The sequence below is a fragment of the Dipteris shenzhenensis genome, chromosome 11 (assembly GCF_047967505.1).
Source record: "Dipteris shenzhenensis isolate YYH24624 ecotype China chromosome 11, Dip_SZ_1.0, whole genome shotgun sequence".
Classification (NCBI taxonomy): Eukaryota; Viridiplantae; Streptophyta; class Polypodiopsida; order Gleicheniales; family Dipteridaceae; genus Dipteris; species Dipteris shenzhenensis.
The window spans coordinates 35,590,443-35,604,790 of record NC_141606.1 but is presented as its reverse complement, the minus strand read 5'-3'; the positions used below and the strand labels follow the sequence as shown (position 1 = coordinate 35,604,790).

The window sequence follows — 14,348 nt, the reverse complement described above, 5'->3', positions numbered from 1 at the left end:
GACTGATCCATATAAGTAAGAAACCCCTCTAATCCATGTATTTGAGAAACCAAAGCATGCAAGGGTATCCTTCAAAAAAACTCCAATCTACTCTATCACAACTTTTCAAAATCCAAGAATGGAATGGCAAGACACTAGCCACTTTATATAGCCAGATTTGAAGCTTCCCAGAAAGAGAAAATATTATAAAAATGCTTCTACCATGCACGAAGCCTGTCCGCATATCGTGAATAAGATGTAGAAGAATGGGATGCAAATATAGACGGATAGCTATGGCCAAAATATTATAAAAGGTTCCCAACAGAGTGATGACTCTCCATTGGGAGTTGAAGTTTCTGCGACCTCTCTTTGGGGTAAGATGAATGAGACCCTCTATAAGTGAATTGGGCATAGTATCATAGTCCAAAACGCTGTGCATGGCTGAGGTAACATGGTCCCTAATTATGTCCCAAAAAAGAAATAAAAAAGGAAGGTGTCAGCCCATCTATTCCCGAGCATTTCCCCTTGTGAAGGGCCAGAAGTGCAGCCCTGAATTATGAATTGGTGAAAGGGACATCAACTGAATCTATCATGTGTGGTTTCACCAATACCAAAATACTCTCCAAACCCTACGTCTGGCATCATCTCTAGCGCAGGTGACTTAAGATGGCGTTGAAAGCACAGAGGCATAAAAATCTGTAGCAATCCACAAGACGGCATCAGGATCTCTCTGCAAAACCTTGTCAGAGTCAATAAGCTGAGAAACACTTTGTCAAACCAAGAGTAGAGAAAAAGTCTTTATTAACATCTAAATCCAAAAGGATTCCCATGCATGAAACACATAATTTTCTCTTTGATCTAACAAAATCTACATGAGTCCTTGTTGCAAATTCTAACAATGACCATAACTCTAGGTACCTAGAGGTGACAATCAGGTATGATGGCGCTCCTAAATCCAAGCATCTATAGGCCTTTTCTGCTCTTCCTTCTGTAGGGTTGGAAACTGTTGAGATGGATGCCCCTCTCCTACCTAAGAATTTCATGTTTCCTCGTGTTAGCAATAACACTAATACCAAATAGGGCTACTGCCATATGTGAGGGAGATGACACTCTCCCCTTGCAAATGAGAAATCCAAATCTACAAAACATCCTCTGTGAGACCCTCCTCTGCATACAATGCAATTGGAATCTTAATAATAGTAGAGCGGCGCCTCACATGCGGCTCAAAAATCATAAGAACCACCGGAACATGATTAGAGGTGGAAACCCTTGGTGAGATGCATATTGAGCCACCTCTATCTAAAGCCCAGTCATCAACATACGATGTACTAGCCCGTGCATGAATAGGCATTTGCAACCTCTTGTTCGACCATGAGAACATGAGCAAATGAGATAAAGTGTTAAAAGCATCATCTATCCAAGTATCTCTACCACTATACTAGAATAGAAAGACATCCCAAGCTTCTCTCTCCATAGAATGAATGGCCCCTTTACTTCCCTCCTTTTTTTCCGGAGGCAACTCCACCATGTTGAAGTCTCCTCCAATAATCCATGAGTCTACAATGGGGGCCTAGAAGAGAAGTTCCTTCTGAAAAAGGACTCGATCCCCTCTATTGTTGGGAGCGTAAAGGTTAAGAAGACCAACCTTACACCCACAATGCTCTAGAGGGTATTATGATACTGTGTCCAACCACAAGGGGAAGAAAGGAATCTGAAATTAAAGTGCATGTTCCCCACCTTGTGCCCAAAGCAGGTGACCAGAAAGCACGACTTGAAAGCAATTTGTATTCTTGAATGAAAAGAATGGTTGCCTGGTGGCGATGTGGGACACCACCCAAGCCTTCCATCAACGCAAGGAAGGGTGGAAAATGTTACCTGACCTGGTGATGGAACTAGCTCCCTCATGTATGGTAGATCTCTTGGAATACTACAAAAGAGGAAAATCTAGAGGAGAAAGAGTGCCCACTCCTGTACAGGACGACGGTCTATTGATAGGCACCACAAGTATTGCATCATTAATGTAGAGGCACAAACTCAATTGCTCCGAAATCAGCCGATTGAGGAAAAGAGTTCCTCTCATTTAAATATGGTGACAGAGTGTGTAACATCCTTGCCTGAAGAAGAGGTCACGAGATAGGAAATACCTCGTTCCCTCGATCTAGGGATGAAGATTAGGAAACTCAAGTAGTAGGGGACTGCTCATGCAGGTGATGAGGATCTAGAGAACAGTTTGCATGAAAAGCCTTAGTAGCCTCATCCAAAGTCATGCGTGGGGCATCTCTAGCTACAACTTGAGAAGGGTCGACGACTTCACTAGCCGCAACCAAGATTGGAATATCAATCATCCTAATAGGGGTGGGGTCAGAGGCAACAGAAGGATCCTCATGATGTAAAGGTGATGGAACTACGACTCTAATCGCCACCCAACAGGGGCAGTAGGTTCTGTACACGTTGATGGTCTTGGACGCACTGCTAGTGTTGGATGTGTTGCTAGTACTGGTTGAGTGGCACACACCGCTGATGTAGGATGAGCAAGAGGTGTTAAAGGAGAATTACGAGGAGGAGCCGCACCAAAAGACCTCTTGGGTCTTTTCTTCTTCTTTGGGCAATCTCTAGCAAAATTCCCAAAAGTCTACACATCCTGCATTAGTACTGCCTGCTTGCAATCTCTACTCTCTGGCAAAAGAAGTGAGCCATCCGGGCGCTACAACAATGATATGGCAAGTCAGAAACAATGACCCTAACTCTAGGTACCCCGTCATACTTGATCGCCTCCATTGCACAAGAGGGACACCCAGGAAGAGGGGGGGATCTCTGTGATAGTGCCAAATGTAGCTCCAATGGTAGCGAGAAGTCGATAAGTAATTTGTAGAAAACTGGGAAATCTAATAAAGAGAGAAGTGATCCAACGTGAAGGTGAAAAGAAAATTCTCCTGGAGCCAAGTGCCAAGGGTTAGACTTGAGCACGGTGCTCGTGGTCTCAAGAGAATCAAAAGCCACCTAGAAGAAGCCCCATCCCAATGATTGAACATCGGAAAGATTGGTAGCAAGGTATTTAGGTAAGGCCACAAGCATCCAGTTGATGTGATCTGGAAGGGTGGGACCCATGAATGCACGTGAAAAGAGTGGTCGAGCTTTCACGATCCACATCCTTTTTGAGATGCTGCAACTCGTCTTTTGAAAAAATAATGGTTCTTGCTGCCGGTGGAAGCGGTCAAGGATTGATTGAATGGGAATTCATATGTCCAGGGTTGAAGGCCAACTCAAAATACTAATATAGCTTCGTTCGTCAAAATTAGGGAAAGAAGGCTGAGAAGAGACAAGCTGAAGGGTGGGTGAGAGAGGTTGAGGGATTATAGGAGAAGGGAGAGGATAGAGGGAGAGCTCTTAGCAGCCAAGAGAGTGGGGGGGATGCTAGAAGGCTGAGAGGTTAGCTAGTAGTTGATGGGGGCTAGGAAGAGGTCGGGGGCACGGAAGGTGAGGGGGGCAGGGCTAGGAAGAGGGCTAGGTGAGGGGGGCAGGGCTAGGAAGAGGCTGGGGAAGCATCATGTGAGGCAGGCGAGGGCTAGGGCTAGGATAGGTTAGGGGAGCGTAATAGGAGGCTAGGGAGGCTAGGAGGAGGTCGGTGGGGGAGCTGAAGGAGAGGCGGGTAGAGCTGAAAGTGAGGCCGGGAGAGTAAAAGGTGAGACAGGGTATAGATAGCAAGGCAAGGGAGAAAAAATGATAGGCGGGGAAGAGGGAGACTAGGCAGAGGAGAGGGAAGGCTGGAGTGTAGAGAGAGGGGCAGGTGGGCTGAGGGGCCAGGCAGGGAGAGGAGGAGCTGTCGAGAGGCTGAGAGGAGAAGATGAAGGAAGGCGGACAGCAGGAGAGGGGAAGCAAGGGAAGGGAGAGAGGCCACTAGGGGGAGGGGAGGCGGGGAGGAGAAACAACTCTCCAATGACTTTTTGTGTGGCTCCATGACTTGAAATGCTATTGTTGACATGTTTTGTGGAAAAAAAAACAAGCTATTCTTTTCTTTTCTTTTCAAAAAGATTACTTCATTAAGTATGAATGAAAATCGCAAGAGCAAGCTCTAATGCGGGAATACATCATGCCATGCATGAAGAAAAACCAGCTCAAAACGAGCTAACAAAATCTAATGTGGAGGCTGAAAGTGCCACCTCAACCCTAAAGGAGCCTCAGAGAAGAAAGGAGATCCTCTCCAAACTCTGAAAAAAGTACCTCTCCTGGCTGTAGCTACTCTTGAGGATCTTTGCATGCTCTCCCAGATGGCCACCAATGTGTGTATAGTATCAGTCCATATACTGGCCATAGACTAGGAAGGGTGAACCTGGGAACCTTCCATCGCCTCCATACATCTGGCCCTCCAAATATCCCAAGCTGCAATGCTAGCCAAAATTTCCCATGATGTGTCCACCGAGGCATGAGCAGTTCTGAAAGGAGTGAAGGGAACATTCTGGAGAGAACAAGACTCCACAGAGTGTCGTCGTATATAATGAAGGCTCAGTCTGAGTCATGTCCCTTGAAAAACACCTAAGGGACAGTAAGAGATAACCATGCCACTGATCCCCAAGTCATGAAGAAGGGTGCTCTATGAAATATGCTAAAAATCCTAGCAACTCCCTTCCAGATTGTCCTCGCCTGTCTGCACTCCTAGAGGCAATGCTGAACTAACTCAATTGCTGCGCGGCATTGAGGACAAGTAGGGTCAGCCTCGAACCTAGATCTCCACAGGTTCACTACAATCCCTCCATGCATAGAAAGCCAAAAGAAGAAAGTGATCTTTCTATTCCTGAGGGATTTCCAGAGCCTCCTCCAAATAAAATTATGCACCTCTATAGAAATCTGAAAGCTATCCCAATGAGGAGCCCTGCAGGCCTCCAACCTCTACTGCTACACTGAAATCTCCTGGAATTTCTGACTGTGTAACGAAAGAAGGGGATGCTCTTCTCTCAGTGCCCTTTATCAATCCACTCCCACTCCCCTGGGTCCCACTGCAAGAACCTAATGGGATAACCACCATATAACCAAAGTCTCCAAGACCCAAGTGCGAGGAGAATAGGGTCAGGATCAAGATACCACTATGAGTCCTTTCCACACTCCATGTAACCTGCAATTTTAAGGCAACCTCCAAAAGAATATCATCTGAAGATCTAAGAAGTTTGCCTCCCGACTGAACATCAAAGTCAAGGGTCTCCTCAAGTACATCCCACAAGGCAATAACCTGTAAAGGAATACCCGTTCCCGTAAAAGCTCCCAACCAACCGGACTCTGTGATAGGCATGTCATCTGTATCTATCCACTCTGCTGGTATGGCTGCATCTATCTGCTACATCCTGACTGTACTCCCTCTGAGGTGGCCAACTAATTAGTGTCTTCGATCCTCTGCTACATCCTCTCCCATCTAGACCACTACATATAATATGACACTCCTAGTGATCTGCCATGCTCATCCAATATAGAGTCATTCCACATGACTGGCTGTCTGTGGAAGCAAGTCCCCTCTCCCATCTAGACCACTGCATATAATGTGACACTCCTAATGATTTGCCATGCTCATCCAATATAGAGTCATTCCACATGACTGGCTGCCTGTCTATTTCTTAACGAAAGGAGGGTGGAACTCTAAGAAGAGTGCCTCTGAAGTTGCCACAAGCTTTCAGATTGGCAGCCATGAGAGGGAAACAGGGAGATCTAAGATGGGCTAAAGTAAAAATCCATCTCGAGTTGTCCATCCAATCTTCCCCATGAGATGGTGTACAAGACTAAATGCTCTGTAAGAAAAAATCTTTCCAAGGCTCTTGTCCAAGCATCAATCTTCTCACTAAAAACTTGCAGAGCAAGGCCATACACTGCAAGTTCGGATCAATAATATTGAGACCTCCTTCCCCTATGGGGAGAATGAGGGTCTCCCAAGCCACCCTGGCTACAACATCTGAGGTGTCATCTAACCCGCTTCATAGGAAGTTCCTGATAGGTCTCATGAGTTGAGAGATACAACATCTAGATTTGTACCAACATGAGCAAACAAACCAAGCAGTAGCCGATAATAACTAGTTCACAACCACTACTCTGGATGCAAGGTCAAGTCTGGCAGAACTCCAAAAAATGAGTTTCCACCCCAAACTGTTGTGCTGGAGAGATGCCCACCACAACTTGGCATCCTAGGTACCTAATGGAAACAACCCTCTGGATCCAAGTGAATCCTATGTCATTCCCCCAGTCTGGAGTGTCCTCATCACTAATCCAAAAGACATTGGACTTGTTCCAATTAAAACGAGCCCCTGCTGCCGTGCGAAACAAACCAAGGTTGTCCTGAACGAGGTGACCGTTTGTGGTGTGGCGTCCAAAAAAACAACTGTGTTATCTGTCAACTCAGTATCCAAGAGCTCATTCTCTTGCCTCAACGGAAGCCTCAATCCTATAATATCAGCTTGAGCTCTAAGATAATAGCTCATAGCTTCGGCCACAAATAAAAAGAGAAAGGGGGCTAAAGGGCATCCCTGACGGACTGATCTGGTAGTTTAAAACCTGTCTCCCCTGACTCCACCAATAAGAACCGGGCTATGGGCTGATCTGTAGAGAGCTGACACCCCTATGAACCATGCATCTGTGAATCCAAAGTGAACAAGGGTACCCTCCAGAAAGCCCCAGTCTACTTTGTCATAAGCTTTCTCAAAGTCCAAGAGTAGAATGGCAAGCCTATGGCCATTATGCATGGCTCAGTCAGAAGCCTCTCAAAATGAGAAGATGTTATCGAAGATGCTCCTGCCATGCACAAAGCCCATCTGTGTATCATGTATAAAATCTGGAAGAAAGAGCTACAAATGAAGGCTGATTGCTTTTCCTAAAATTTTGTACAAAGTGCCCAATAGAGTGACCGGCCTCCACTGAGACACTAAATTCTTGCAACCCCCTTTTGGGAAAAGATGAATGAGGCCCTCCGTAAGTGAGTCTGGCATCTCACCCAAGTCCCAAATACCCTGCAGGGCTGAGGTAATGTGGTCCACAATCTGATCCCAAAATGAAATTAAAAAAAAGAAGGGATAAGCCCCATTTGAGCCAGGGCACTTGCGCTTATGAAGGGTAACCCTATGTTGGTGAAGGGTGCATCAAGTGATACTATCATATCTCTTGTCACCAACGTAGGTAAGTGCTGCCAAATAGCAACTCGAGCATCATCTCTGGCCTGTGTGTCCAAATTTGCTTTGAGAAAGGAGGCATAGAAATATGTGACCACCTATAAGACGGCATCTGAATTTGTTTGTAAAACTCCGTCTGAGTCAACAAGCTGTGAAACGCTCTCCTTACTATGTCTGGGGCCAAGAGTAAAGAAGAACTGTTTGTTAACTCTACCTCCCGTCTGAGTCCAAAATGACTCTCTGGCACGAAAGGCATACTCTGCTCTCTGATCTAACAATGACTGCTACTAAGCCCTTCGTGCAACAAGGTTCTCTTGAACCCAAGCATATGTAGGCCTCTTCTGCTCTTCCCTCTAAAGAGCAGCCAACTATTGACGGATACCTATCTCTCGCCTGAGGATCTCACCTCTCTTGATACAAGCAACTAAATGATAAAAGTCACTAATATTTGAGAAGGATCCAGCTATATCTGACGGGGAAAACTGTCCATTCTGCATGTGAGATACCCAAGTCCGCAACACTGCCTTTGTGAGACCCTCCTCTACGTAGAAGGCATCTAGAATCCTGATACTGACAGAGCGACTCCTCACATGAGGATTTGAAACAAACAGAACAACAAGAAAATAGTCTGAAGTGGACACCCCAGGTGTAATGCATATGATCCCACCTCTATCCAGAGCCCAATCATCCACATAAAATATGTCAATCCGTGCATGGATAGGCATGTGCAACCTCCTGCTCAACCAAGAAAACATGAGTGACTGTGGCTGAGTGTGGAAAGCATCATCATGCCAAGCATCTCTACCACTGTACCATAAAAGGAAGGCATCCCAGGCTGCTCTCTCTAGGGAATGGATACCACCTTTCCTACCTCCTCTTTTTCTGTGGGCATTTCAACCATGTTAAAATCACCCCCAATGATCCAAGGCTCTACAAAACTACTATAAACAAAATTTCCTCCTCCCCTTTCTGAAGGTGCATGGTGAAGAGGGAGAGAGAGAGGGTAGGCTAGGGAGAGAGATAATAATAATCAAAGAGAGACATAATGAAATGGAAATAAAATAGCAATGAACAAAATGAAAGTACTCATATGTAGAATAAAATAGCAATGAACAAAATGAAAGTATTCATATGTAGAACAAAGAGTTTGTAGGCTTGATACTTGATTGATTTGACACTAGACAAGTACATCTCGTATATAGAGCACACACACTTAACAACACCAATGCATATGGGATAACTCCCAATGTGATGCGTGGCATCCATAGGACACACTAGACTAGAACTCACTAGAACACACCAAACTGACTCATCTTGACTCCATTTCCTAACACCCCCTCATGGAGGAAAGGTGAGTGATGGTTTACCCATACTAACTCAAAGACAAGTGAGCATGGGTCAGAGGCTAGTGAGCATGGTATAGACTCAGAGGCTCACCTAGCATGGCTCAGAGGCTCATCATGCATGGATGCATGACCAACTCAAAGGTCTAGAAGAACAATGCATCAACATCCTAGAACTCACATGCCAGGGCTGATAAATAGGCCTATCAAAGCCAATACATGGCTCCCACAAAACATCACCCTCTTGGCTCCAGGGACTAATGAGGGACATGGAGCCACACACAAGAAAATAAACAAATGAATACATCATTTTAGGAGGACTATCCAAGGTAGAGAATCTGCATTCACTTTTGGGAAACATCCCAGGGCGGAGTACCCAAATAGAACATGCCTAGAAAATATATGGATCATCATCTCCATCGTCCGTTGGAGGGAAAGAGAGATGTCGGATTTCAGCAGTAAGAGCATGAACTTGTGTTGGAGGGTCGTCATCTTCATCGTCACTCGTGGCGGTTGCAACCCAATTGGCATGGTCCTTAGTTTGCTATTTGGCAAGCTTCTGGTAGCATCTATCCTCCATATGACCAAGCTTGTTACAAAAGGTGCACTTGAGAGGCTTGAATGGCTTTGTCTTTCCATGTGTTGGTGTAGGCCTGGGTTTCCATCTGCTGGTGGAGGCAAGAGCCTCTGTATTATCTGAAGAAGAGATCGGAGATTCTTTGTTCTGTCAATCTTTTTCGAGAAGAAGAGTCACCAGATCATCAAAGGTAGTCGTGGTAAGCCTAAGTATTTCAAGAGTATGCTTAAAACAAGTGATTCCTTCCATACTCTTCATGAGGACAGCCATTTCATCCTCGTCATCTGGGGAACACTTCAGACTGGAAAGTTGTTGCACAAGAGATTACATCTTTGCTAAATGTGCACTCAAGGTATCACTATCATCCATTTTCAATTTATAAAATTAACTTCAAGAAAACCTTGGAGTTTGTGATTTTGTTACCAAAAAGATTCTCGAGACGCGCCCATATTGCCTTGGTTGTTGATTTGAAATCGATGTGATGAATCAAAGTATCATCGAGGCAAAGTCCAATGATAGCAATAGCTTTTGAGTTGTGTTGCTTCCATATCTTGAGTCATCCTCAATAGCATCCCATACATTTTCTTTCATAAGAAGCAACTGAACCTTAGTTTGCTAAGTAGGGAATCCTTCCCCCTTGAACTTCTTCACGAGCAATGAGTTTGAAGAGAGAACTCATTGTGCACCTCGGGAAATTGCAACTTCAGTCTTCAGCACTTTGTTAGCGAGAAAAGAGATGAAACTGAGGGCTGGAACTGAAGGCAGAAGAGGCGGAGGATAGAGATGTCATCATGCGGAAGATGGAGTAGCAATATGTGGGCAAAATGAGGATAGTTCAGCTCATGTGGAGGAGAAGAGGCAATGAGCAGCAATGGCACGCGTAATGACGATGTAGCAGCAGCTCTCTTCAAGTAGGTCGTTTCTTCAAAAAAGGGCTCCAAATGAGGCCTTTTTTAGGGCGATTAGTAGTAGAAACATCTCCACAACAGTAAGCAACTATTTCCTTCACAAAAACGCCCCTAAAACAGCAAAAATGAGCTGTTTTTTAGCAAAAAATGAGCTGTCTTTTTCCTCTACGAAGATGCCCACTAATGCCTACAAGAATGGTGACCGAGTTGCTCCTTTGTGGGCAACAAACCAAGCTCCATAGCTTCCGAAGGTGAGGCTAAGGTAGGAGAAGAGAACAAGATGGGCAGAAAGGAGTGGAAGATAGTTCAATCATGGAGGAGAGGATGGCTTCCATTTGCAGGCTTCCCTCATCCTCTAGATTGAGCATGGAGAAGGGAAAGGTAGGAAAGGAGGCTCTGATACCACATGAAGGTGCATGGTGGAGAGGGAGAGAGAGAGAGAGTAGGCTAGGAACAGAGATAATAATACTCAAAGAGAGACATAATGAAATAGAAATGAAATAGCAAGCGCAATGAACAAACTTAAAGTACTCACATGTAGACCAAAGAGCTTGTAAGCTTGATACTTGATTGATTTGACACTTTTTTTTTTCCGCAAAAAGTAGTGCAATTTGACACTAGACAAGTACAACTCTTATATAGAGCACACACACACTTATGAACACCAATGCATATGGGATAACTCCCAATGTGACAAGTGGCATCCATAGGATACACTAGACTAGAACTCAATAGAACACACCAAACTGACTTATCTTGACTGCATTTCCTAAATACTTTCTTCACTACTCAAGGTTCTGTTGCTTGGCTTTCTCTTAATGGACCTCATATTTTCTATGGAATTCAGGACTCCTTGTGGGCTATCTCCAACACGACATGGTGCCGTTTTGTAGATTTTAGTATGTCCCCTTCTCTCATTACAAACTTGCACATGCTTCAATGGACACCTCCTGGGAGATCTTAGCGAGCATTGCTGCTTGGCATGTTTGGAGATTTAGATACATAGAGGCTAATGATGGCACCCAAGTCCACCCTAGCTCATACCTTGGCTAGCATTCAGAAAAATACCATACATACTTTGGTGGCTATTGGTTGAGGATGCAAGTTCCTCTAGGTCCACCTCGACCATGAGGATACTTTTTCTTAGAGAGTGGAGAGGTTGCCACTGGCGTGATGTGGCACTTCTGGTTAGTCGTAGTTTTCATCTAGTTTTCAACTGTTCATACTGTATAAGTCGTATTTTACCACAGGATTCTCATGCTCTGCATGATGTATTTATGCCCTGAGTTTTTTCTCTTGGCTCTTTCTTTCATACTTCTACTTCATGGAGGGAAATATTTTTCTTCTGTTGAGGGGACTTTTAAGAAACCACACATGAATAACAGAAAAGAATACCCATTTTAATTATGCTTCTAGGTTTTTTTCGAGAAAATTTCTGATGGTTTACTCTGCTTGTGTATTAACATGAAACCTTTCAATGGTTCTGATTTCGTGAGTCATTGCTCAGGTCATGCAAGAAGGTGAGATTAAACACTCGGGGACCTACGAGCAGCTTCTTAAAGAAAGCAATGCATTCAGAAAACTAGTCAATGCCCATCATGATGCACTTGTCTCTGTCAGCTATAAGAAAGAGATGGTAAAGAATGATGCCTTGAAGCTCCACAAGAGTCAGATTGTGACGAATGCCTCGGAAAGCAAGCAAGAAATCTCAGGCACTAAAAATCAGTTCATACAAGCTGAAGAGAGGGAGATAGGAGATACAGGATTCAAGCCATATTTTGACTATGTGCGCATATCGGGAGGATCAATAGTTCTTGCAGGCATGCTATTGGGACAGGCAGCATTTGTTTCATTTAATGTATCAAGTAGCATCTGGTTAGGCAAGAAAATTTCAGATCCTGCTGTTTCAGCGGTTCATCTAATAGGAGTCTACACAATACTTCTAGCTGTTGGTGGAGCATTTGTCTATTTGCGATCAATATTGACTGCAAAGTTCGGGTTGAAGGCATCAGCATCCTTTTATAGCAGACTGATGACTTCTATAATTAAAGCTCCCATGTTGTTCTTTGATTCTACGCCCACAGGCAGAATCCTAAGCAGAGTAATTCTCGGGCATAATGATCATTATTGTTCTTTGTTGTGCCAATTGAAAGGTCTTTCTTGAAATTTTTTCATAAGTAACCAATTGAGGAAGGTGACATGATTTATGCAGGCATCAGGGGACCTCAGCATTCTGGACCTAAATATACCCTTCTGCTTTGGAGCTGTCATCTCAGGTTCTATTGATCTGATTGGAATATTTGTTATAGTAGCATTTGTAACATGGCAGATCTTGATGGTTGCCATTCCAATGGCTTTATTTGTCCGTTGCATTCAGGTTTGTGTTTTGCATACGAAATCTGCAGTTTTGGAGTGATCAATTTCGTTTATGAAATGCTAATCTACTCAAGAATTAGGATCACAGAATTATTTCATTGACAAAATAATTATATGTGCAGTCCTTCTATTTGGCTTCGTGTCGGGAACTGATGAGGATGAACTCAAGTTCCAAGGCCCCAATTCTCAACAACTCCAGCGAGACTATGAATGGTGCAATGACGATTCGAGCTTTTCAGAAACTTGAAAATTTTAAACGAAAAAACATGCAGCTTGTAGACAGTGATGCAAGCATTTACTTCCACATTCAAGGAGCAGCAGAGTGGTTGTCAATACGCCTCGAAGCAGTTGGTAACCTTGTGTTACTTGTGGCTGCACTTCTCCTTCTTTCTCTACCTGAAGATAAACTATCTCCAGGTATGCCAACAAAAAATTCTGTTACCTTTTGTGCTTCATTTTCTTTCATCATAGAATAAGCTTACTGTCATGTCTTAAGGCATATAAAGATTGTAGCCCTTTGTGTAATGCAGGGTTTGCTGGATTGGCAGTATCATATGCAATTGGTATCAATTCTACTCAAAGTTTTCTTGTATGGTCGCAATGTTGTCTTGCCAACTACATTGTATCTGCAGAACGTATCCAGCAGTATATGCAATTACCTCGAGAAGCACCTGAATTTAATGAACACAAAGGACCTCCAGGAAACTGGCCAAGCAAAGGAAAAGTTATGTTGGATAATCTAAAGGTACTTAAGTGAGAGCCAATAGAGGCAAATTATTTTGACCACTTTTAAGAATGGTGTAAAAGTTTAAAGGAAAAAATATAGTAATGAAATCTGAAACTACCATTCTGTAGGATAGGTGAGATCTTGGATTTGAAATCTGAAATCATCATCAATAGCTATCAGGGCACTCTAAGCTTCCACAAATCCCTACATCTACTATCAGATTGTTGGAGGGCATACCATGTGGCCAAACCCAATTCTCATGAGGCAGATTTTGAGGAGATAGACATTGTTGGGTTGAATGGTTTGGGAGCTGGTATTGGCTCCATTATGCTGCATTTTCCAATAGCCTCTATGAATAGGGTCATACCAAGGTAAACTTGCCAATCGAATGCCATGTCTTGCAAAGCTTGACCTTCCAATCTATTTCATCACTTAATATTAGAGGGTCATGTTACATCCCTAGCTAACCCAGGTTAGCTAGTGACTCACCTTACGGGTCAAGGAGAGAACCTCAGGGGTGGAGTCAATGGGTCAGAAAAGGTACTCCTTGTTGGAATATGAAGCCAAAGTGAGTAAAAAATGGGTCTACTAGGTGTCTAGGGGGTGTTTTATAGTCTACTGAGTCCTAGACATGCCACGTGTCATATTGGGAGTTATCCCATATACACTATGGCTTTCTAGAGTCTAGTGTCACACTATATAGTGTTGTACTTGTCTTGAGTCTTTTGATATCAGTCAACATCAAGCTATCTACATGTGAGTATTTTGATAGGTCTATTTGTTTATCAGGCTTGGCTTGAGAGTTCCAGGATGTTGGTGCATTCGTCTCCTAGACCTCTGAGTTGGTCATGCATCCATGCATGATGAGCCTCTGAGCCATGCTAGATGAGATTTCTATGTTATGCTCACTAGCCTCTGAGCCATGCTTACTTGCCTCTGAGATTGTGTGGGAACCATGTCTAGTTCTAGACTGGCATGCATAGTTCTGATGACCGTCATTGTCATGTTCTGTTCTTGGTTCCATTCCAGTAGTCTCTCACCTTGCCTTCATGAGGGGGTGTTGGAATATGAAGCCAAAGTGAGTAAAAAATGAGTATACTAGGTGTCTAGGGGGTGTTTTATAGTCTAGTGAGTCCTAGACATGCCACGTGTCATATTGGGAGCTATCCCATATACACTATGGCTTTCTAGAGTCTAGTGTCACACTATATAGTGTTGTACTTGTCTTGAGTCTTTTGATATCAGTCAACATCAAGCTATCTACATGTGAGTATTTTGGTTATCATTGCCTAGCAT

At 43.8% G+C, this 14,348-nt stretch overlaps 1 protein-coding gene across 2 annotated transcripts in view; it reads left to right on the top strand.

The window, feature by feature from the left end:
• LOC147896958 (ABC transporter C family member 8-like) overlaps positions 1-14,348 on the top strand; it is a 212,276-nt gene that overhangs the window by 13,216 nt on the left and 184,712 nt on the right. For both annotated transcript variants that reach the window (XM_087381667.1, XM_087381668.1), the window contains exons 6-9: positions 11,457-12,050; positions 12,162-12,326; positions 12,448-12,742; positions 12,856-13,070. In XM_087381667.1, the coding sequence (XP_087237793.1) occupies positions 11,457-12,050; positions 12,162-12,326; positions 12,448-12,742; positions 12,856-13,070 (1,269 nt within the window). The remainder of the gene's footprint in view (positions 1-11,456; positions 12,051-12,161; positions 12,327-12,447; positions 12,743-12,855; positions 13,071-14,348) is intronic.